General features: G+C 34.5%; 1 protein-coding gene across 3 annotated transcripts in view; it reads left to right on the forward strand.

The window, feature by feature from the left end:
- LOC149787393 (regulation of nuclear pre-mRNA domain-containing protein 1B-like) overlaps nt 1-24,822 on the forward strand; it is a 38,246-nt gene extending 13,424 nt beyond the window's left edge. The window contains exons 4-10 of one of the 3 annotated variants that reach the window (XR_016425162.1): nt 3,306-3,430; nt 13,588-13,719; nt 13,897-14,023; nt 16,822-16,997; nt 18,915-19,078; nt 20,272-24,567; nt 24,598-24,822. Coding sequence is in view for 2 of the 3 variants with exons in the window: in XM_089977980.1 (XP_089834106.1) it covers nt 3,306-3,430; nt 13,588-13,719; nt 13,897-14,023; nt 16,822-16,997; nt 18,915-19,058 (704 nt within the window). In the remaining variant the exon portion in view is untranslated. Of the gene's footprint in view, nt 1-3,305; nt 3,431-13,587; nt 13,720-13,896; nt 14,024-16,821; nt 16,998-18,914; nt 19,079-20,271 lie in introns of all 3 variants that reach the window. The other 2 variants (XM_089977980.1, XM_089977981.1) reach the window with 2 other exon arrangements.
- The last annotated feature ends 202 nt before the right edge of the window (nt 24,823-25,024 follow it).

A 25,024-nucleotide genomic window follows, 5' to 3' on the forward strand; every position in this document is an offset into this window, starting at 1 on the left:
CATTTTTTATGTGCAGGTTTTTGTCTGTAATACAGAGAACTAGTTTATATTAGTGTAAGTTTTTGTCTGTAATACAGAAAACTTGTTTATATTAGTGCATAGCTTCTGCTGTGGTCGGATAAGTACAGTTAGTTTTCTGTACATGGTTTACTCAGTAGCATTCAGCTCATTGTGTGATGTTACTATAAGCAATGCTTCATTGATTTTACCTGCATAGGCTGTCAAAAAATGGGCCTTCCTACAGGTAAGTTGTTACTGGAATTGATTATTTACCTTCCACTTCATTCCTGTAGTTACTATACACAAGGCTTTGGTGATTTTACCTATATTGGAAGTCAGTTGACCCTCCAACAGGTTACTTGTTTATAGAATTAATAATTTAGCATCCAGTTTGTAAATATTAATTGCAATGCTCGAAGTCTCTACCTGTACAGCCCACATGCACCTGTTTACAGGTACCGGTATAGATCAGTGTGTAGCTCTGCATGGACACTTTAGACCATGGGCAAGACCAGTCTGACAACCACTTAACATGTGTAGTTTTCTCTGGTTGTCATCCCTTGAATACATGTCAGTCTTGCCTGTCATGGACAGAAATTCTTTGGGTACTAAGGTGAAGGTACAGAAACATAGCTTGAGGGATGAAAACATGAACTTGCCTGCAAGGGTTCTAAACCACATCATTTACTTGGGAGTGAGATGGAGAGCTTCAACAGCCTCCATTACAGTCTCACATATCAGAATTATGGACTGGCATGTAGATCAACGTCCTATACCCCATTTCAACGTCATGAAATAGACAACAAAATAAAGCCAACTAAGATGGCAATGTTCCTTCATGACCAGACTTGACTGTATAACTGATTACAATGGACCATGACCACAATCGATCATACAGTATCAGCCACAATTTAGTACTGAAACCCTGAAGAACCCACTTCATGAGGCCAATTATACAGCAGACCCAAATTGTGCTGCTAAGCACTTCCTGCAGATGATCCCAGTCTATGCATGCAGTTTTGTGGGTCAGTCTAACCTGCAGACATTTCCTGGGAGGATGTCCAGTTTATATAAGCATGCTCAAGGATCAGTCTTATCAGCAATGTCCACCATTGTACCTCGGTTTCTAAGAGATGTCGCTTCACTTGCCCTCAAGTCTCTGCCACCCAAAGGAGCGTCTACTTAGCAACTCCTCGGAAATAATGGGATATAACTCGTAAGTGCAAATTAATGTAGTGTTTCACAATCCTCAACATTCTTTTTCAACTACTTTGTAAGTAGCACAAGAGACATCAGCTTCACTTCCTTAATCCAGAAACAATGAAAACTGGCCCTAAAATTCCCTCATCATTATTACATCTTACTATGATGAGTGAAACTCCACCTTGGAGGCTTGGACTAAAGAAGTTTCTGCCCACTCCCATTGGAGATCTGTACTCCTCTTTCCTCTTCCTGGTAAATCTAGTTCCAACGGGGCCCCCGAGTGGCCAAGTGGTCTAAAGAGCTTTCCGTTACGGATCATTGACATCTTACCTCTGTCTGTGTGGGTTCGAGTCTCGGATTCAGCTAATGTGGGTATGTGAGAAAGCTTGCCAGTAGCTTCTCGTGGGTCGGTGGTTCTTTCCGGGGTTTTCCCGGGTTCTTCCACCGCCATGTATAGCCTATCATGTGCTGAAAAATGGCGTTAAGCCCCACAACAACAATAACAACAGCACTTGTAAACACAGCATATGAACGATAGGTTCTCATAAAGACCATGCCAAGATTTTAATTTTAAAACCCCAGAAAGAACCTCTGACCCACAAGAAGCTACTGGCAAGCTTTCTCACATACCTACATTAGCTGAATCCAAGACTCGAACTGCCGCAGACAGGTGAGATGGCAGTGATCCGTGACAGAGAGCGCTTTAGACCACTCGGCCCCTCGTGGCCCCTCGTTCACAAGTGACATTTTCCACTCAGAAACAAATGTCACAGAATGCAAGGTACATAGCAACACAGTTTTGAGAACAAATTGGTTGAGGAGCATCACCCTTACATTTTTACTGCTTCCCCAGTTTTGGAAGAAGGTGGGTGACATCTCCCTTTCATTTGCAGATTCTCAGATGCATGCAGCTCTAAAGCCTGGACCCAAATTTTCATCTCATACTGCATAAGCAGACTGATATCTGTCGTAAACAAGACTTTGAATCTAATACCATGATCTGTCCATGCATTATGTGACAGCAGTTCTATGCCTACACAGTTGGGTGTCATATATACTTGCTTAGTTGAATCTAATACCATGATCTGTCCATGCATTATGTGACAGCAGTTCTATGCCTACACTGTTTGCAGTTGGGTGTCACATATACTTGCTTAGTTGAATCTAATACCATGATCTGCCCATGCATTATGTGACAGCAGTTTTATGCCTACACTGTTTGCAGTTGTGTACCATATATACTTGCTTAGTTGAATCTAATACCATGATCTGTCCATGCATTATGTGACAGCAGTTCTATGCCTACACTGTTTGCAGTTGGGTGCCACATATACTTGCTTAGTTGAATCTAATACCATGATCTGTCCATGCATTATGTGACAACAGTTCTATGCCTACACTGTTTGCAGTTGGGTGCCACATATACTTGCTTAGTTGAATCTAATACCATGATCTGTCTATGCATTATGTGACAGCAGTTCTATGCCTACACTGTTTGCAGTTGGGTGCCATATATGCTTGCTTAGTTGAATCTAATACCATGCATTATGTGACAGCGGTTCTATGCCTACACTGTTTGCAGTTGGGTGCCATATATACTTGCTTAGTTGAATCTAATACCATGATCTGTCCATGCATTATGTGACAGCAGTTCTATGCCTACACAGTTGGGTGTCATATATACTTGTTTAGTTGAATCTAATACTTTGGCATGTCAGGGTCTATGTTTGTTTCACTGTGTATTCTTAACAAAACTGTCTGTATCTAGATCTACCAGCCCATTATACAGTAGCAGATCTGGGACTTTGCAAAACTAACTTAAGTATGCAAGTATATATATTATGTTTTACAATGCTAGATATGGTACTCGTTGATAACTGTTCATGAAATTTACTTTGGACAAATTCTCCAGCATTTTTTTGTCTTATGTTTGGCGTTGTTAGAGTGAATCTCCAGCATTTTTTTGTCTTGTGTTTGGCATTGCTAGAGTGAATCTCCAGCATTTTTTTGTCTTATGTTTGGCGTTGCTGGAGTGAATCTCCAGCATTTTGCACATTGAAAAAGCCCACATGTATATAATTTTCTTTTGGCTTTGTTTTTAGTGAGTACCCCTGTATCAGAGCCACCTGTCAAGAAAAGAAAGAAAAAGGAGGAGGAAGGGAAGCAGTTGAGTCTCCTAGAAGAGCTGGAGAGCAATTTTGCTCCTGATTTGTCTAAGGCTGTTGATGTAAGCACCAATACTGATTGCAAACTAATGCTGGTATGGGGCAGGGGTGGGTCTATGATTTATGATTTACCCTACTTTTGATTAGAATGAGAATTTAAATCTGCCCCATGAGTGACAAGAGGAGAGGGGACAGGGCAATGGGTGCTGTGTATATATAGCTGCAAACTTTTCGTCCCTTTGATTTGTTTTACCCACTACCCTCACACCCAAAAACTAATGTATTCACATGTAAATTAGGTATAGGGACTTAATATTCACAACATATAACATATATTGGGCTCCTACAACTTTGAAATATCCTTGATTTATTTATAGGTTGCCTTGAAAACATTAATTTGTTGAAAAACTACTACTTGAATTTATCTGAGGAAATACAAAACATTAAAATAAAATAGAATATATCACTTTTTCTATTAAGAATTGTTTCTTACATATTGTCCCATTGTGATAAATAAATAAAGAAATGACATAAAATCCGATAACACACATCAGTTGTTAACAAATGTAGTGTATGGAAAAAGTTTGATTATTGTAAGACAAACTACTCCTTGAAAGCCTTTGAAAGCTCTTGAAAAGTTCTTGAAAACAGTTCACAAGGTTGTGTGAACCATGTACATGTATGTGCAAAAAATGGTTGAAAAGTTGTGATTTACCTCTAGATCTGGATAGCCATGTGGAAAATAGTCGTCAGTTGTGTTTAATTCACCAGTATAATATATATATATATATATTGACAGATAAGTCACAATACAATAACATCAAAAAAATGCAATAGTGTCATAAGGAATAGTATCAGAATGAATACAATATTAATATAATAAATACAATATCATAAAAATACAATTGTGTCATACTAAATTTAATAGTCTCATTAAAAGTACAATATTGTCATGGTAAATACAGTAGTTTTATAATATTTTCCATAGTATGATAAATACATTAGTTTCATATATGCAGTAGTATCATGATATAAGCAGGGGTGTCATAATATAATAGTACAATGATAAATACAATAGTATCATTAAAAATACAATAGTCTCTTTTAATAAATACAATAGTTTCCTGAAATGAATACAGTATTATGATGGCAAAAACAATGATAAATGCAATAGTATAATAAAAAACAATAGTGTCATACGATATTTAATAGTGTCATTAATATTATAATAAAAAAACAATATTATCATAATAAATACAGTAGTATTGTGATTAATATAATAGTCTATTATCTTAATCACTACAGTGATAAATATAGCTGTGTCATGATAAATACAATTAACATTAACATAGAATCATCATAAACAATCATATCATAATAAATACAATAATAGCATAATAAATACCCAGGGTTAAGTTAGATAGGAACAATTTGTAATGAAATTTAAGCCCTTCTGAGAGGTTTTCACTTTCACAGTACACAGCACTTACTCCTGTACCATTCATATATATACACACATACACACAGTCAACTCTCAATTATTTGAACTTTTATTAAAATGCCTGGTAATATCCAAACTATTTTTCTGGTCATGGTCCTTGTTTATATCATTTTTACGTCTATAATCTGAACATTGATTGTTCGAGTACCCACTCTTAATCTTAAGTAATTTTGCGGACAAAAATCTTCTGATCCGACGGAAATCGCATTTCATTATCTGAAGTATGAAAACTCATGAGCAGCATGTTTGATTTCTTGAGTCGTGACACCTGTTGGCCCAAACTGTGAGTACTGATTGAAAATTGGTTTGTGTTTATTGTTTGCTGCTAATTTTTATTTGTTAATGCACTAATTAACTTGCCTTTTAATAATCTCATTATTAATTCAATTAATGGTGGTAATTTTATGTTAGGTTTGATAAAAGAATGTCTGAATATCATATAAACCCTTTGATGTACATGTACATTTCAAAAACTCTAAAGGAAGTCATTTTGCTTTCTACACTGTATCTGAATCACCATGACATAGAAACTGGTGGAAATACAGATTGAAACATGAAACAAAAATGTATAGAAACCAAAAAATACACCATTTGTGAAGTAGATCGTGGTTTAAAAAACAAAGCTGAGAATGCCAAGCAGTACAGCTTTCTGCGAAACATGCTATCAGAATGTTTGAAAAACAAGGAAATGATAAAGGATTGTTTCATGATGTTAGTCAAAAAGAAGGCAATGAAATCCTGAGCCATTGATAAGGTTCAAGAGGCAGTTCTGATTACAGAAGTGGTTTAAAGACATAGACCAGACTAAAGAGACAACTCTGAATACAGAAGTAGTTTAAAGACATAGACCAGACTAAAGTAGTTTAAAGACATAGACCAGACTAAAGTAGTTTAAAGACATAGACCAGACTAAAGTAGTTTAAAGACATAGACCAGGCTAAAGTAGTTTAAAGACATAGACCAGACTAAAGTAGTTTAAAGACATAGACCAGGCTAAAGTAGTTTAAAGACATAGACCAGACTAAAGTAGTTTAAAGACATAGACCAGACTAAAGTAGTTTAAAGACATAGACCAGACTAAAGTAGTTTAAAGACATAGACCAGGCTAAAGTAGTTTAAAGACATAGACCAGACTAAAGTAGTTTAAAGACATAGACCAGACTAAAGTAGTTTAAAGACATAGACCAGGCTAAAGTAGTTTAAAGACATAGACCAGGCTAAAGTAGTTTAAAGACATAGACCAGACTAAAGTAGTTTAAAGACATAGACCAGGCTAAAGTAGTTTAAAGACATAGACCAGGCTAAAGTAGTTTAAAGACATAGACCAGACTAAAGTAGTTTAAAGACATAGACCAGACTAAAGTAGTTTAAAGACATAGACTGGACTAAAGTAGTTTAAAGACATAGACCAGACTAAAGTAGTTTAAAGACATAGACCAGGCTAAAGTAGTTTAAAGACATAGACCAGACTAAAGTAGTTTAAAGACATAGACCAGGCTAAAGTAGTTTAAAGACATAGACCAGGCTAAAGTAGTTTAAAGACATAGACCAGGCTAAAGTAGTTTAAAGACATAGACCAGACTAAAGTAGTTTAAAGACATAGACCAGGCTAAAGTAGTTTAAAGACATAGACCAGGCTAAAGTAGTTTAAAGACATAGACCAGACTAAAGTAGTTTAAAGACATAGACCAGACTAAAGTAGTTTAAAGACATAGACCAGGCTAAAGTAGTTTAAAGACATAGACCAGGCTAAAGTAGTTTAAAGACATAGACCAGGCTAAAGTAGTTTAAAGACATAGACCAGACTAAAGTAGTTTAAAGACATAGACCAGACTAAAGTAGTTTAAAGACATAGACCAGGCTAAAGTAGTTTAAAGACATAGACAAGACTAAAGTAGTTTAAAGACATAGACCAGGCTAAAGTAGTTTAAAGACATAGACCAGACTAAAGTAGTTTAAAGACATAGACCAGACTAAAGTAGTTTAAAGACATAGACCAGACTAAAGTAGTTTAAAGACATAGACCAGACTAAAGTAGTTTAAAGACATAGACCAGGCTAAATTAGTTTAAAGACATAGACCAGACTAAAGTAGTTTAAAGACATAGACCAGGCTAAAGTAGTTTAAAGACATAGACCAGACTAAAGTAGTTTAAAGACATAGACCAGACTAAAGAGACAACTCTGATTACAGAAGTAGTTTAAAGACATAGACCAGACTAAAGAGACAACTCTGATTACAGAAGTGGTTTAAAGACATAGACCAGACTAAAGAGACAACTCTGATTACAGAAGTAGTTTAAAGACATAGACCAAAGAGACAACTCTGATTACAGAAGTGGTTTAAAGACATAGACCAGACTAAAGAGGCAACTCTGATTACAGAAGTAGTTTAAAGACATAGACCAGACTAAAGAGACAACTCTGATTACAGAAGTAGTTTAAAGACATAGACCAGACTAAAGAGACAACTCTGATTACAGAAGTAGTTTAAAGACATAGACCAGACTAAAGAGACAACTCTGATTACATAAGTGGTTTAAAGACATAGACCAGACTAAAGAGACAACTCTGATTACAGAAGTAGTTTAAAGACATAGACCAGACTAAAGAGACAACTCTGATTACAGAAGTGGTTTAAAGACATAGACCAGACTAAAAAGACAACTCTGATTACAGAAGTAGTTTAAAGACATAGACCAGACTAAAGAGACAACTCTGATTACAGAAGTAGTTTAAAGACATAGACCAGACTAAAGAGACAACTCTGATTACAGAAGTGGTTTAAAGACATAGACCAGACTAAAAAGACAACTCTGATTACAGAAGTAGTTTAAAGACATAGACCAGACTAAAAAGACAACTCTGATTACAGAAGTAGTTTAAAGACATAGACCAGACTAAAGAGACAACTCTGATTACAGAAGTAGTTTAAAGACATAGACCAGATTAAAGAGACAACTCTGATTACAGAAGTAGTTTAAAGACATAGACCAGACTAAAGAGACAACTCTGATTACAGTAGTTTAAAGACATAGACCAGACTGAAGAGACAACTCTGATTACAGAAGTAGTTTAAAGACATAGACCAGACTAAAGAGACAACTCTGATTACAGAAGTAGTTTAAAGACATAGACCAGACTAAAGAGACAACTCTGATTACAGAAGTAGTTTAAAGACACAGACATAGACCAGACATTCCCATTTTCATTAAACAAAACTCAGAAGAGCTAAAATAAACAACATTAGTTAGGAAAAGAAACATATTCAACTTGCACCTTCATGACTTTCAGTTATTTGAGCCCCAATACTGTCTAATACAGACTTACTGATCGAAACGAAAGCACTTTTATCCAAAACATTATTGTCTTTGAAATACTGGACCAAAATATTTTTTATTTCTTGCTTCATTAAAGGAAGCTTTTGCTTCAGAAAGATCATATTTTCTGGCAAGTTGAATCAATTTATCCTTTTCCAAAAGGTCTTATTGTTCCTGGGTAAGATTTGAAAGAAAGTTTTCCACTTTTGATGGCATTGTAAGAAAGCTTGCTGATTTCACTAAAGATTTATAAATATAATACTTGTGATTTAAAAATTTCAAAAACATGGGGCATTCAAATTTCAAAAAACAAAGTTTTCTGAAATGTTTTACCCATAATTCATGTATCCCAGTGACAAGTGCCCAACTTTCTTTGTTACGTTTTAGGCTCTTTAATACAGTAACAAGAAAAGAGTGAAGACAACAGCCTATGTAAAATTATAACAAGGAATTTATTTCCCTAGAAAAACAAGGTAAAAATGAGAAAAAGAACTAATGTTTCTACAAATCAAATCCAAAATTAATCCAAGAATTAAAAAATAGAAGTCCTAGTAATAAAAAGTCCTAATGAAACTGAGTTCAAATGCCGATGAAATCCCAAATGGAAATGATGATGTATGCTGCGGTCAGGGTCATACTGATGTGTCAGCAGTTCTTTGTTGAATCACAGAAAAAAATTATTCCAGTGTTTGAATTCTGTGTAAGTTTCTATAACTGTCCTTGTCCGGGAAATAATTAGAGCACAAGTTTTTCCAAGGAATATAAATCTCTTGGAATCTAAATAATTTGAAGAAAACAAAATAATTAGCCCAAAAAATGGGTCACAACATAAAACACTTTGACTTCTCAAGTGTTATGGCAAGAATGAATATTCTTTCTCAATATATCAATAATAAATCAAGCTACGGCTCAAAACAGATGCCCGGATGTAGGTCAGACCACTGGAAAAACCAGAGTTTAAAACAATTGCTACATGTTATTGTCATGTATTCCAAGTATAGCCTCTATTTCACTTTATGAATTGTACTGTGAGAAAGAATAAAAATAAATTTTAAAAAAAAAGCTGTTTACTTCAGCTCTTACTGATTCTGAATCAAGGTAAGGAACTAGCTCAGCATTAGATACAAGGTTTCTATTATTAGGTGTTTATGAAAACAGTCAGGTCAGACTGAATTTCTAAAAAATGTCAAAATCCAGCAAATGAAGTTACATTAAAATAGTATGTAATGAAATGAAAAAATATAAAACTAACAAACAAACAATTAAATTAAATCAAATATAAATTAAATCAAATAAACATAACAGCACTTGTTACTAGAAATAATATATCCTAGTCCACAACCACAATGTTCTGCATTGGGTCAGTTAATAGTGTGGCAGACTTGTGAATTAAGTGTGGGGTTTCACATCCTACCAGTGTTTCAGCCCTACAGTGGTGTCCATGGGAAAGGCACATTACTCTGATAGTCTTGGCATTAAATGCTGTGGTTGTGTTGCTCTGCCATATAACACTTAAACCAGACCAGATGTCTTCCACATAGATAACTTGATTCATGATCTTGAACTACCTTTAGTACAGCTGGAAGTGACATTTGGTGTAACCTGATTTTCACTGCTTGGCAGTGTGAGCAGCCCATCATAGTATGAGTGGTATTTGATCTCTTTAATGTCGATTGAAACAAATAATCTGTACATGTTCTTGATTTTAATTCAGAAACATGTCTCCCATTTATAATAGCCCTTGAATATTTAATTCAGCACTCCATTTTAGCTTCACTAAGGTCCTGAGACTGGATTTGAGTGGAGTAGGGCACTGTTCACTTTAGACTTGAATTAGATAATTACTGATGACCAGGTGTAATAAGCAGTGTTCGAGCTGACTTTTGTTCCAATTGCTGGCATATGCAGTGTGAAAACACTGTAATTTCCTAAACTAAGTGACTGAGTACATTCTAAGATACTTTGACCTTATAGCCGGCAATACAAGGGCAGCATGTATATCGCTTTCATGATAACTTAGAGCAATTTTACAATGAAACTATTTTTTTGCCCTGGTTGGCAATGTGGATAGTTCCAGTAATTGGATCACTTCAGAATTTGTATAAGCTTAATATATATAACTCATGGATGACTCCCACCATGGTTCATCTTCAGATGATGACTTTGGCAAATACTGGCTAATGATATATATAACTCATGGATGACTACTGCCATGGTTCATCTTCAGATGATGACTTTGTTTGGCAAATACTGGCTAATGATATTTATCTCATGGATGACTCCTGTCATGGTTCATCTTCAAATGATGACTTTGGCAAATACTGGCTAACAATATAATATATATAACTCATGGATGACTACTGGCATGGATCATCTTCAGATGATGACTTTGGCAAATACTGGCAAATGATATAATATATATAACTCATATATGACTCCTGTCATGGTTCATCTTCAGATCATGACTTTGGCAAATACTGGCTAATGATATATATAACTCATGGATGACTACTGCCATGGTTCATCTTTAGATGATGACTTTGTTTGGCTAATGATAGCAATGATGACAATGGCTTTTAGAGTTTTGAAGTTTGTCAGATTGGTGGAGCTGGAAAAGCATTATGGGGAAATTCCGGTGAGTGATTTAAAACCGAAAATGATGCTCAGTGCATATCAGATGGACGAAAACATATGGCATGCCAGGGATGAAACTTGTATGGCATTACTAGATGTCTCACATACCACACTGGAGGGTCAAGGTCATTAAGGTTAAGATCAAGGCTCAATATTTTTGTTTCCATCTGCTATGAAAATTCAAAGATTGTAAGCTTAAGGGACTACAGCATCACTAGAAGGTGTGGTGTGGGCCAGATTGTGGATCCCTCTTCCGGGTCAAGGTCCCAGCTTAGTATATTATATTTTCCATCTCATTTTTCTATTTTATAATTTTAGTACTTTGAGATCAAGCATCTTGATTTTATATGCATGCAAGTCATTATTAGAAGGTGTGTTGTGTTCCACATTAGGGGTCTTATCATCATCAGGGTCATTGTCATGGTGTGAATTTTCTTTTACACTTTCCTTTACACTTTTTAATTTTGCAGCCATTTGAGGTACAGTGGAGGATGTGGAGGACTGGAGGTATCTCATTATCATGGTCAAGGTTTTATCTCACAGTCATTGATTAATGTTGTACCCCAAGGTTTTATCTCACAGTCATTGATTAATGTTGTACCCCAAGGTTTTATTTCACAGTCATTGATTAATGTTGTACCTCATTTCTGCAAATTTCCTCAATTGCTCTTTAAAATATAACAATGAAACTTGATTATTTTCAGTGTCTGCCCACTAAATTTACAGCTCCATCTTAAAGGTCATGGTCATATTTCATGATTATGAGCTTAAATAAGCTCACGATGAGAGACAGTGACAAAAACTCATTGAGTTTTCTTGTTATTTTAGAATCGCAATTGCCACATTCTATTTACATGAGTCACTACAAGGATACTTCCTTTAAAACTTGTTCCATTTTGCATGAAATATTAAATGTGATAATGCAGATAACTATCTGGAGAGATCACCTCTTCTGCCATAATAAGTGGTCACTCACAACAGGTGTTTGCTCATAATGAGTTTGTATATAAGGGCCAGTTTTCAAGATTGAAATTCCAGCAGGAAAAATACCCATAAGTACTGTACATATATTTTGTTCCTTATTCATAGTTTTTGTTAAAATATTATATGTATTCATGTTGAGAATATAAACACTAAATATACATGGATATAAAGTGTTACAGTTTTTATTTGAAATTCACATATAGTCTGTAGGCATTTTGTTATTATCAATCACAGAGTTAACTTTAAGATAACTCTTAATTTTTCAGTCAATAAATTTTAAAATTTGTTATGATAGCACTTAATTATTAAAGGTATTTACAGCTAAAAGCCAAAATACAAGTCATCCATGATGTAAATTATAAAGCCTCTGCTTTGTAAACAGAAGGATGTGACAGTTGCAATTAGGTGAACATATATTAAGATCTCCGACTGTGGCACCTTATTGTGAGTTTTAACATTAATAGTAACATTGTTAGAGAAACTAAAAATGCAGACCTTTACAATAAATACAGAATTAACTGAATTGGAAAAAGCAAACATTTTAAGAGGAAAAATGCATACTTCATTTATCTGGGTCATTATATAATGTAACTCCACAGAAATGCAATTTTAGGTTGTGCAATATTGAAATCAGGGCATGAAGATCTCACTGTGACTTCATTGCATCATATGGGTTTTCACAACTGATAACCAATATGAATATTTGAACCCATTATGTGCATACATGATTGCAAATCTTTCTAACAGAATAAATAAGGATTGTGATGACCATGGCACTGAAATTGTTGTTTGTGACAAGTTTAAAGTATTTGGCATACAACTTTACCATATTGATTTAAAAAAAAACTGGTAACCAGATAAAACATTTTCCCTTATTTTTGATGCCTCTTGGTTTGGAACAGTCTGCACTCCATTGCAGACTATATTCAGAAATCATGGTTACATATGATGAAATAAAGGCCCTTGGTTCATTTTGCAATGCGGTCAGTCGTAGCACTATCTAGATGCATATTGTGCCTAAAATCGTGGCCACGAGTCAGTCAACAGGTGGTTATTGATGACAACTTGTTTTTTAAAATAAAATTAATTCATATGATTAAGATAGTTGTGGTCATGATGGCAGGTGGGCACTAAAAGAAGAGGTTGCTTAAATCAGTTGTTTTTTTCTGTAGTAGTGTTTGAGTGAAGTTGTGTTAATAGCATAGTTGATTTACATCATGAGAGAAACTTCATGCTTAAATTATTTTTGTAAAGTGCACAGATATGTAAATTGACTGAAAAGGGTATGGTTACAACATTGGGGGTATGGTTACAACATTGGGGGTATGATGAAGGGGTTGGATGAAGTGTATGAGTAGTTTAAAGTACAGTTTACATTATGTTTAGTGTTTAAACAATGTTGTCAAGATAGAAAGCGAATTCTGTTTAATTTGTATGTGTTTTTGATTTCTTATACTCAAAATCATATCAGTTTTTTGTTTTAATGTTTCTTTTTTACATGTTAATTTGAGTCAATAATCTTGGATGTTAATTTGAGTCAATGATCAGTGTTGTATCTTGGATATTAATTTGTGTCAATAATCTTGGGTATTAATTTTAGTCAATAATCAGTGTTGTATCATGGGTATTATGAGCAAGAGACACTGTATCTCTATTTCCTCAAAATACACAGAGTTTTAGAGGGACAAAGTAAATTGCTTTCCTTTTGTTTACTTTGTTTCTTTTTTCTTGCTCTTTTATCCATGTTGACTTTGTCTTCTGTATTTTCATCATTTCCACAGAGACTGCAGGGTAGCTTACAATGTAGTAATACATACATTGTCAATAAGATACAACATGATGGACACACTAGTGGCAAGATTTTGCTGACATCAGGACAAAAATTACAGAAATCTCACAATCCAGAACCTCAGGTACAGCACTGACTACTACTTTCCTTTGGTCAATTCCTTTTCCTCTTTTTTTTAAAAAACCAATTATCTTTCCTTTTCTTGTTAGCAGCCTCCTCCCCCACCCTTATTAATGTACTCACTTACTGAAATTCACAATTCTTTACATTCACTGATTTAATTCTGGAAGTTTTTCAACAGGCAGAAGATTTAGTAAAGAAGTTGGCAGAACTGGAAAATTCAGCATCCAGCGATGCAGCTGTGAGAGAAAAGATAGCAGCACTACCACCAGAAGTTTCAGATATCAACTCTGTCCTAAAAGTTCATGGTTGGTTTTACTGTAGTGTTGAATTGTTTTTTTCTTCTTCTGGTAATATGATACATTAATTTCCTGTGTTTGAACTTCATTCCAGTCAGTGTTTCCTTGTATCACATGACATGTATATGATGTATCAGAAATATGTGGCATATCGCTGAAATCAGACTTGTGATCTATCATGTTATAAATACCAAACCAAAACCACTAAGTAACTTTCTTATATTGTTTTCTTGTAAAACACCAAAGCAATCTATCATATCAAGATATCACACAGGATATGATGTATTAGCATAATAGCTGAGGCATCCAAATGTAATTTATCTTATACTTCCAGATGCAGTTTTAGATATATATGGAACAAAAAAAACAAATCTCGTCATGAAACTAATATAAAAAATTAAGATTTTGCCTATGCATGTGAATGGATGAAACTTGATATGTAGGCTTTTATATATAAGCTCTCAACATTCCTTCTTAACAAGTGGTTTATGTTCATTAATGAGATGATCCTGGCATTTGTTTGCTGATTGTTACGCATATTTGAAAACTATCCCTGAAAAGTTTTATGAAACTTTATGAGTGAGCTTCTATCGGCAAGCAGTTACCTAAATTTTATCAGATAGAATACATAATGGGAGTCGTCAGACATATATATAACTCTACATGGCAGTCCGCTGATATATGTACATAGGAGTCAGATGTTTAAATAACACTACATGGGAGTTGTTCATTGTGTATACAACATTACGTGAGAGTCCTCTGATATATGTACATATAACACTATATGGTAGGTGTTCAGTGTATACAACACTAGATGTGAGTTGTCAGATGTATATAGAGTAGTTGCCCTCTTTTACGGCCACCACTTCCAACTGAGAAAGTGGTTGTATAAGACAGGTGGCCTTTCCAGAGGAGGACTATATTTGTTACCAGTATGACTTGTGTGTGTAGTAAGAAAGCTACAAATAATTTCAAAGCATTTAATATCTTCATTTAAAAGTAGCACTAATTATTGAAAGTTTTTTTTTTTTTTTGTCTTAAGAACTGACTTATTTCAAGTTAATATTAATAGCACTTATTCTTAAGCATGAAATGCAGGGTATTGTTGATATGTGCATGGCAAAACCATTCAGAAATGTCATTTAAAGCTTGGTACATACATTGCTTCGCATTTAAATTAAATCTTTCTATTTACTCCATTTTCCCACTGCTGCAGAAAATTATTCTTTCCAGTTACAGTGTTGTATATTTGAGTCTTCCCAACATAAAATTTGTGAGCAAGAACTTTTTGAACAATCCCCATTGTCGTCAAGTTGAATAACTTGCATTAATTCTCCATTTGCATGATGACATGTTAAAGTTTTGTCAAGATTTATTTCTATGTTGCTAACTGTACAATACTACAACTTAATTATGCAGAGGAAACCTTTGTAGAGTCAGCGAAATGCCTATTTATAAAGGAATGGATACAAATACTGTCACATGATTTTTCAGTCTTTGTCCGGTACCCTCTTTTGTTCAAGGTTAGTTTCTCTGTCTGTTTATCCACAGAATCTATATTTAGCCTATGCTGACCATGTCATAACTTTGACAGTTACATCTGGTCATAATCAGCCAAAACAATCCAAACAAAAACTAAAATGCTGCGTGAAGCCCAAAACTCTTATCGCAGCATTGTTGACCCCATTTCGGTAAATGTCAGCGTTAATGATGTATTAACCTTAGTGGTACATGTACTTTAGCCAACACTTTTTTTTCAGTACCAAAAATCTGACATTTGGAAACCGACCTTGCTAAAGATAATCAGATTACTTTCCAAACCATATGAATAAAATGTTGGTCCTTGACACATATTAAAATAAAATGTGGCCACTACTGAGGGGTAAATTTGACATTTTTGCACTAATATGCTGGTTGTGTTAGAAGGGTGGCCTTTCTTGAGGGGTACTTTTGAACCAAGGGATTCTGGCGGTAAAAAGTGTGTGGCTGCTGGTCAGGGGAGGCCATTCATGAGGGGGACCACTGTATAGCACTACATGTGAGTTGTCAGATGTATATATAACACTACATGGGATATATATATATATATAAGCATACGGAGGTGTCATCAGATGTACGTATAACATTACAGGCGAGTGTTCAGATAAATATATAACCTAACAGGGGAGTTACCAAAAGTTTGTATAACACAAACTCACATGCATATTCTGTCAGATAAGAAATAGCAGCACAAAATTTTCAAATTTGTTTTCTAAGCTTTTCAGAGAAAGAGAAGAGTGATAAATGAATCCAATCACATTCTTTGATTATTTTAAACTTGATTGATGAATGAGGCTAATCTATTTTTTTACTACAGTATTACCTTTAAGTCTAGATTCACAATCCATCTCACACATGGTATCAAAAGTTCCTCTCACAGTTCTATCACCATGACTACACACTGTGCATCAGTGGGATTTTTCTTCATATCCTTAGAGTGCTATTCATGAGGGATGTTTGATAAGACTGTTATATCAGCCTTCCATTGAAAAGATTTCCAGACAGTAAGATAATTAGCATATAGCTTTTTGTCTAGCAATTTAAAGAAAAAATATTTAAGCTTTTCAGTTGAGAGTGTACACTGGCCACAAGAGCAGAACACAAAGTTGGGTCTGTTGTCTTCACTGCAAAGTTTGCCTGTATAAACCTTCTACCCAAAAAGATAATGGAACTATCTACTATTAAAATATAACCCATGAATACAGAATGTCTGTTGACCTATATTAAGTACTTTATTGTATTTAAAGTTATTTTAAATTTGTTTCTAGACAAGGAAGATGCAGAGAAACTGTCAGCTAAAGTTGATGATGCCTGTACGCTGCTCACAAATTACAACAACCGTCTCACTGAGGAATTGGAAGAAAGAAAACGAGTGGCTAAGATGTTACGCCAGTTTATTGTATCACAGAGAGAACACTTACAGAGCTCAGAGAAGAAATTAATGGTATGGAATGAAAATGTAATGTCAGCATGGCAATTTTCACTAAAAGGACTTCTTGTTAGTCCTAATGAAAATGATGCTGATCTGATCTTCAGTCAACATGGCAACTTTCACTAAAAGGACTTCTTGTTAGTCCTAATGAAAATGATGCTGATCTGATTTTCAGTATGGCCGTTACAGCGGTCATCATGAAAAATCTCGGTGTGGCTGCTTCTAGTGAACGGAAAATGATATTGACATGAAATTTTTACCAGAAGAGTTTTTCAAGTTGGTTCCAAATGAAAATTGTTCGGCCTGGACTATGAAAATATTGTTATTTTTACTTCTAAAGAGATGATTTTACGGTTATACCATCATTTTCTTTAATGTCTACTTGGTCCTCAGTGAAAATGGTATCCATCCAACACCCATTATGGCTACAGTTGATTTTAGCTTGAAAATCTTGTTATCGATACTTTTCCAGAATGAAAGTCATAACATGGGCTTTTACATGAAAATTTTATGACGTCTAGTTGGTTTCAAGTGACAGTGGTGCCACCTGGACATTCAGTACAATCAAGAATAGTGACATCTTGAAAATCACTTCTCCACCTTAATGGATGGTCCAGTCAGTATGGGTTTTTTATTAAGATTTTTTATGATGTCCAGTTGGTAGTAAATAAAAATGGTGCCAATATGACATCCAATAGGGTTACTATAGCAACCATTTTTGAAAATTGGGACAGTAGAGTGTCAGTGCCTTTGAGACACTTGCTGTATATCCCTAAACAATTTTTCACTGTAATTTTTACTTTGGGATGTTTAAAACATGTCAGCTGTCCCTAGTTATCCAGGAATGTCATAGATTTGTATGGCAACCAAAAAAATGTATAACAAAGAAATGTATTTTTGCACATTCCATGTTCAGTGGATAATTTTCATGATCATTGTCAGTGAAATTCTGTTTTTGGGTGAAATTAGAAATTCTTCATTTCCAGTATCAGCACCAGCATTTGTTAAAATCGATTTGAATTATGTTTGGTTTGCTCAGTGTTGAGTTTATTATAATGTATGATATTTGAATAAAAAATGTCATGTGCTTCAGAAAAAGTTTAAACATAAAGTCCACTTCAGAAAGGAATAAACAGGAATTTCTGTTCATTCGGTCCAGTCTGATGGACTGTCCAGTCTGATGGACAGTCCAGTTTGATGGACAGTCCAGTTTGATGGACGATACTTACAATGTCATTCACCTTATCAAAACTGCCTCATGAAACCAATGATTCAGTTTTCATTTAGTTTGCAAGTCTGAAAAGTATTTGTAGGGCTTTCCAAGCCATTTCTGTGAGATAATGCAACATGACCCAATGGTTAAATACTAATTCCTTTTTTTACGCAAACTTTGGACAGAAATTAACAATAAATAACAAGGAATCAACATGTTAATGCAGAAATATTACATGCATTTTTGTAGAGACATGATCAAAACAAAATGTCTGAACATTGTATCCTTTCTAAGGGCTATAGATTGCATATTCTGGATTTGGTTGCAGAAAGAATTTGGATATTCTTGATTGCTTGTTTGTAGATTCATCATTTTGCAATTTATTTCTTGCTTTAATTTCTTTAAAGCATCTGGTGCAACAGGTTCAGATAACTTGTGCAAAGCAATCTTGAGAGTTACGGTTGATAACTTGGAACATATGATTTGAGAATGTATGGAAAACAGCTGATCTCAGATGTATGACTGATAATTCTAGTATATAGCCATGTCAGAAATCAAATCTTTGATCACATAGGCATGGAACAGATGTGTTACTGTTAAACAGGACAAAATTGGCAGTCAGTGTAATCTTGTACATTAAAATACATTCCATAATGCACTCGCTAATACAGTCCATAATACAACTCATTGCATGCATTGTATTATTTCTTTTATAGGAGTATCAAGCCAAGCTGGCCAAAGTGGCAACAGTACGACAGGAACTGAAATCACATATCCAGAACCTTCCAGATCTAACCTTGCTTCCTGATGTTACTGAAGGACTCAAACCCCTGCCTTCTGCAATGGATCTGTTCCACTGACATTGAGATTGACTTGAAAGGTATATAACAAAAGTTTTAAAACAGAAAATAGCATTTTGATATAGGGTTGATTTAGTAAAGAAAATTGGAATGTATACAATAGTGCTGTCCCCTATCCACTCCACACCACCATATTTATCCTTGTGTCGCACTTACCTAAAAGTGAATAACAAACATCCAGGCCAGAAAATCATAAATTCTTGAACTATAGTTTGAACATGAGTTTGTTTTGACCAATCACAAATGATGTTACTTTTGAAAGCTCATTTCTGATAACTGATAGTGGAAACAATGCATGCAAGTTTTCTTTTAACTCACCATGCACTTGCCAACTGAGGCTTGGAAAGAAAGAACCTATATGTAATTTGCGTGATGAATATATACACCAGTTTGTTCAATGACAATATACATTTTCTAGTTGTTATGACTAAATATACATTTCTAGTTGTTACGACTAAATATACATTTTCTAGTTGTTATGACTAAATATACATTTTCTACTTGTTATGACTAAATATACATTTTCTAGTTGCTATGACTAAATATACATTTTCTAGTTGTTATGACTAAATATACATTTTCTAGTTGTTATGACTAAATATACATTTTCTAGTTGTTATGTTTATTTAAAATAAGGTATAAAGAGCCTTGTTTAAATCAAAAAAATGAAATGCTCTGGTGATTTGATGCAACTGTTGTCCACCATGTTGCAAATAAATCTGAAACAGTCATCTTCTGCATGAACTGTGTATAATGCCATCATTAGTGAGTGCAGTCCTAAGGTGCAGTGCAAATTTGAAATGTGCAGGAGAGCTGTCCACCTTTTTGTCTTGATGTTATGTATCATGTTTACATAGTTTGCTTGGCATAAGTATTGTTTTTTTATGTGCTCTCAGCTCTGTGTTGACCCAAATGTATACTATTGCACAGAAGTGTACAGCAGTTTGACATAATTCTTATTAAAAGCATATTTGATAGAGAATGGTTTTGCTTTTGTTTTGTGTAAGGCAGAACAGCAACACAAGTAGGTTATTTAGTACCAAGGCAGTCGGTGCCCAAGAGCACACCATGATAGCCAACCGGGACATGGAACAAATGGGCTGATTTGATGGTAGGATTCGAACCAGTACCCATCTGTTGGTGTGTTTAGCACTCTAACCACTGAAGCATCACATTTCCTACTTTGATTATTTGTATGTTTCTCCCTTTTCAGGTTAAATACCAACTTTAGGATAAAAATCATTCCAGTGTGCTTCCAAAAGTAACGATGAAATATGGTCAGCCGCTTTTAGCCAGTACAAGCCATCAAGATACCATTGATTGAATGAGGAAAAGCTATCACAGAAGCTTTTTTGTTAATGAAGTGACACAGTTACAAAATTTGAGAATATAATTCTTATGTGATGAGCCATAGATATGTATTTTCTGCATTACCTATAATTTCCATCTTTGCACATCTGTGCAGAGTTTAGTAAGGATTTGTGCAAAATACAAACCAGGTCCTGCAAACATGGAGATTGAATGCACAAAAATGGTGACATAAAAATGAACAAGCCATGTTTTTATACTTTCAGTCTGATACACACTGACCAATCATTAAATACCTCACTTGCTGAATTTTTTATGTTTATTTTAAATGATCAAAATCCATGAAGTAATTTTGTTCCAGTTACACTGGTTGCTCTGCTCCACTCATCTGCTCCACTGACCATTCTCCTGTTTCCATACAAAGTGAAACTCGAGACAATTCAGAAATAATTACGTACTCTGTATATCTCATAATATCTTGTCTCTTGTTTGGGATAAGCTCAGCATGCTACAAAATAACCTCAGTTAAAATATGGAACAAATTTAATAATATATTGAGGTATTTTTCACCTGGTTTAAGAAAAAATTGTTGACCAAAAGAAAAATGTGTAGTCTTGATTCTGGTCACATGATATGAGATAGTGCTGTTGCTAAGAGATGTCAAACAATTGCAAACTGTGCAGACCCACCTCTGCCATTGCATAATGTGCCAGCAGATCTGGGTCTGTGTGGTTTGTTAGGAATAGTTAGTAGAATACACAGCATAGACCCTGATCTGAAGGCACATTATGCTACAGCAGATCAGGATCTTTTGTTGTTTGCATTTTGACTTGACTTATAAGCAATTATATATGATAACTGATTTTTTTTTACCCCTGTGCTGCTCTTAGACTGAAGTAAATAGCATGAGTAAATATATATAATTGATTTTTTTTTTACCCCTGTGCTGCTCTTAGACTGAAGTAAATAAGAACGTAGAGATGGTGAATCTTGTGATGACTTTTTTTTAATCAAAACCACAAAATCTAAGGCAAGGCAAGCAAAATGAAAATTATGATGAGGATTTGGATTAATAAATAATGGAATGAAAAGGAAATACATTTATATGCCCTTAAAAAATTGCGTGAAAGCTGAAACTTTACAAAGACTGGTGACAGTAATGATGGAAGGGTATAAATTTGATGTTACATATTAGCAAAGACTGGTGACAGTAATGATGGAAGGGTATAAATTTGATGTTACATATTAGCAAAGACTGGTGACAGTAATGATGGAAGGGCATAAATTTGATGTTACATATTAGCAAAGACTGGTGACAGTAATGATGGAAGGGCATAAATTTGATGTTACATATTAGCAAAGACTGGTGACAGTACTGATGGAAGGGTATAAATTTGATGTTACATATTAGCAAAGACTGGTGACAGTACTGATGGAAGGGTATAAATTTGATGTTACGTATTAGCAAAGACTGGTGACAGTACTGATGGAAGGGTATAAATTTGATGTTGCATATTAGCAAAGACTGGTGACAGTACTGATGGAAGGGTATAAATTTGATGTTACATATTAGCAAAGACTGGTGACAGTTCTGATGGAAGGGTATAAATTTGATGTTACATATTAGCAAAGACTGGTGACAGTACTGATGGAAGGGTATAAATTTGATGTTACGTATTAGCAAAGACTGGTGACAGTAATGATGGAAGGGTATAAATTTGATGTTACGTATTAGCAAAGACTGGTGACAGTACTGATGGAAGGGTATAAATTTGATGTTGCATATTAGCAAAGACTGGTGACAGTACTGATGGAAGGGTATAAATTTGATGTTACATATTAGCAAAGACTGGTGACAGTAATGATGGAAGGGTATACATTTGATGTTACATATTAGCAAAGACTGGTGACAGTAATGATGGAATGGTATAAATTTGATGACTTACTTTTACCATTAGAGTGTAATCAGATGCATCATAAAGGAGAATTTTGAAGAACTTCGTTTCATTTTTCATGCAAATACAGGTACCTTAAGCTATGTAAATGAGATCTCATCCAAATACAGGTACCTTAAGCTATGTAAATGAGATTTCATGTAAATACAGGTACCTTAAGCTATGTAAATGAGATCTCATGCAAATACAGTTACCTTAAGCTTTGTAAATGAGATCTCATGCAAATACAGTTACCTTAAGCTTTGTAAATGAGATCTCATGCAAATACAGTTACCTTAAGCTTTGTAAATGAGATCTCATGCAAATACAGGTACCTTAAGCTATGTAAATGAGATCTTATGCAAATACAGGTACCTTCAGCTATGTAAATGAGATCTCATCCAAATACAGGTACCTTAAGCTATGTAAATGAGATTTCATGCAAATACAGGTAGCTTAAGCTATGTAAATGAGATCTCATCCAAATAGTTACCTTAAGCTTTGTAAATGAGATCTCATGCAAATACAGTTACCTTAAGCTTTGTAAATGAGATCTCATGCAAATACAGGTACCTTAAGCTATGTAAATGAGATCTTATGCAAATACAGGTACCTTAAGCTATGCAAATGAGATCTTATGCAAATGCAGGTACCTTAAGCTATGTAAATGAGATCTCATGCAAATACAGGTACCTTAAGCTATGTAAATGAGATCTTGTGCAAATACAGGAACCATAAGCTATGTAAATGAGATCTCATTGAAATACAGGTACCTTAAGCTATGTAAATGAGATCTTATGCAAATACAGGTACCTTAAGCTATGCAAATGAGATCTTATGCAAATGCAGGTACCTTAAGCCATGTAAATGAGATCTTATGCAAATACAGGTACCTTAAGCTATGTAAATGAGATCTCATTTTATTCTGAGGAAGGCCTGTTATGATCACAAATATCCCACCATTCTAAATGGATGTGTGCCAGTGGGCCGCTCTTTTCTCGGACCTGGCTGAAACACTGGCAAGTCAACAAAAATAGATCCAGAGATGGTCTAATATAATAGTTGAAACCAAGATGTATTATCAGTGCAGTAAATCATAGCATTAGCTAGGTGTTTTCATGAGTAATTAAAACAAAATAAACTGAATGAAATTTCTTTGTTTTCAAAGTGTATCTATGTTAGCCCTGTTAATGTCTTATTTCATTTCACGATTGCTTCTTGACTATTCTTTATTACGTTGTTAATGTAGTGAATCGTAGATGAAATGATTTTCTTTGGTTTCTTAGTACTTTTGAACCTAACATTCAAATATAATAAATAACACATTATGACATGATTTTGATACAGAACTTTATAATTTTATAAAGTGTATATTATTTTCAAACTTGATATAGATGTTTGATATAGAATAGGTATGCCATATAATTGCTTATTTATGAGTCAGGGCTAACTGCAAGCAATGTAGACCTTGATCTGCCATCATATAATGTGCTGGATGATCAAGGTCTATGTTGTATCTTCTACTGATTATTCCTGACAAACTGCACAGAACTCGATCTGCTGGACCATTATACAATATCAATGTGCAGTTGGAATTGACTACAAGCGAGTATATATGATAGCATGAATATTAAGGCTGTACCGTATTATGCAGTTGTAATTTGTGTCACATGGGGTATAAGAACAGAGATGGGTGTAAATCAGAGCAAAAGTAGTTACCTTATTACGGTAAACTGGGAGCCCAAATTTGTTTGCAGAAAAAAAACTCCCACCCTCTCATGGATCATTTGGTCTGTGTCTGATTTATATATTTTTTGTTATATTGCTAGATTAGAATTTTGACTAATTTTTGTGCTTTATTTCTTTCATCAAATGCAGTTCATAGTAATACCTGGCACCGAGCTTCATCCTCGTTTCTATCAGCTTACAATAAAATTTGTATCTTAAAGCAAAATTTGTATCTTAAAGCAAATAGCAGATGGTTTCAATGAAGTTTGGGGTGTTATCTCATTGGATACATTTGTAACCTCATCCATGTGAAAGTTATTTTATGCAGGAAAATGTGAATCAAGATTTTTAGCCTTATTTCTAACAAAAGTTATCATACTACATTCATTTTTTTATCATCAGAAATGTGTTCTGCAAAACATGTATCAGTAAGCTTGTATGTGTGTGTATGTGAGAGAGAGAGAGAGAGAGTTTTGAGAGTTGATTGCATTTCCATGAGTGATGTGTCCATTTAGTAAACAGAAAGTTTCTACAAGCAGGTGTTTGGGACTGAAAGTTTCTACAAGCAGGTGTTTGGGACTGAAAGTATCTCATTAGGGTTACTACACAAAAAATGGAAGCAGTGTGCATATGTAAGTTGTGAATTAATCGTGTTGTAGAACCTACATTTTTGCAAAAAAAATTTGTTTTGTTTGATTCATGTATAAATATTTTGGGTGGTAATGTTTTGTATGGGAATTTGTATAGCTGTCTCACATTATGTCTTGTTAAGATTAAAAGATTTATTTACAAAATTTTCCATCTTATTTTTCTTGTCATGAATATATCCTTTCAGTAAATAATTCTCACACATATTTACTAAGACTTCCTCACCATAATTTCAAGACAGGAAATATTTTACTTTTCTAGGATAAGTCAACCTTTCCCTGAGAAACTTTGTAGGGGCTGGGGATACTGGATCTTGCACCATCTTATAGGCTTTAATAATAATAACTA

Source organism: Sinohyriopsis cumingii, chromosome 12, assembly GCF_028554795.1.
Source record: "Sinohyriopsis cumingii isolate HCF-2022 chromosome 12, ASM2855479v2, whole genome shotgun sequence".
In the NCBI taxonomy this organism is placed as follows: Eukaryota; Metazoa; Mollusca; class Bivalvia; order Unionida; family Unionidae; genus Sinohyriopsis; species Sinohyriopsis cumingii.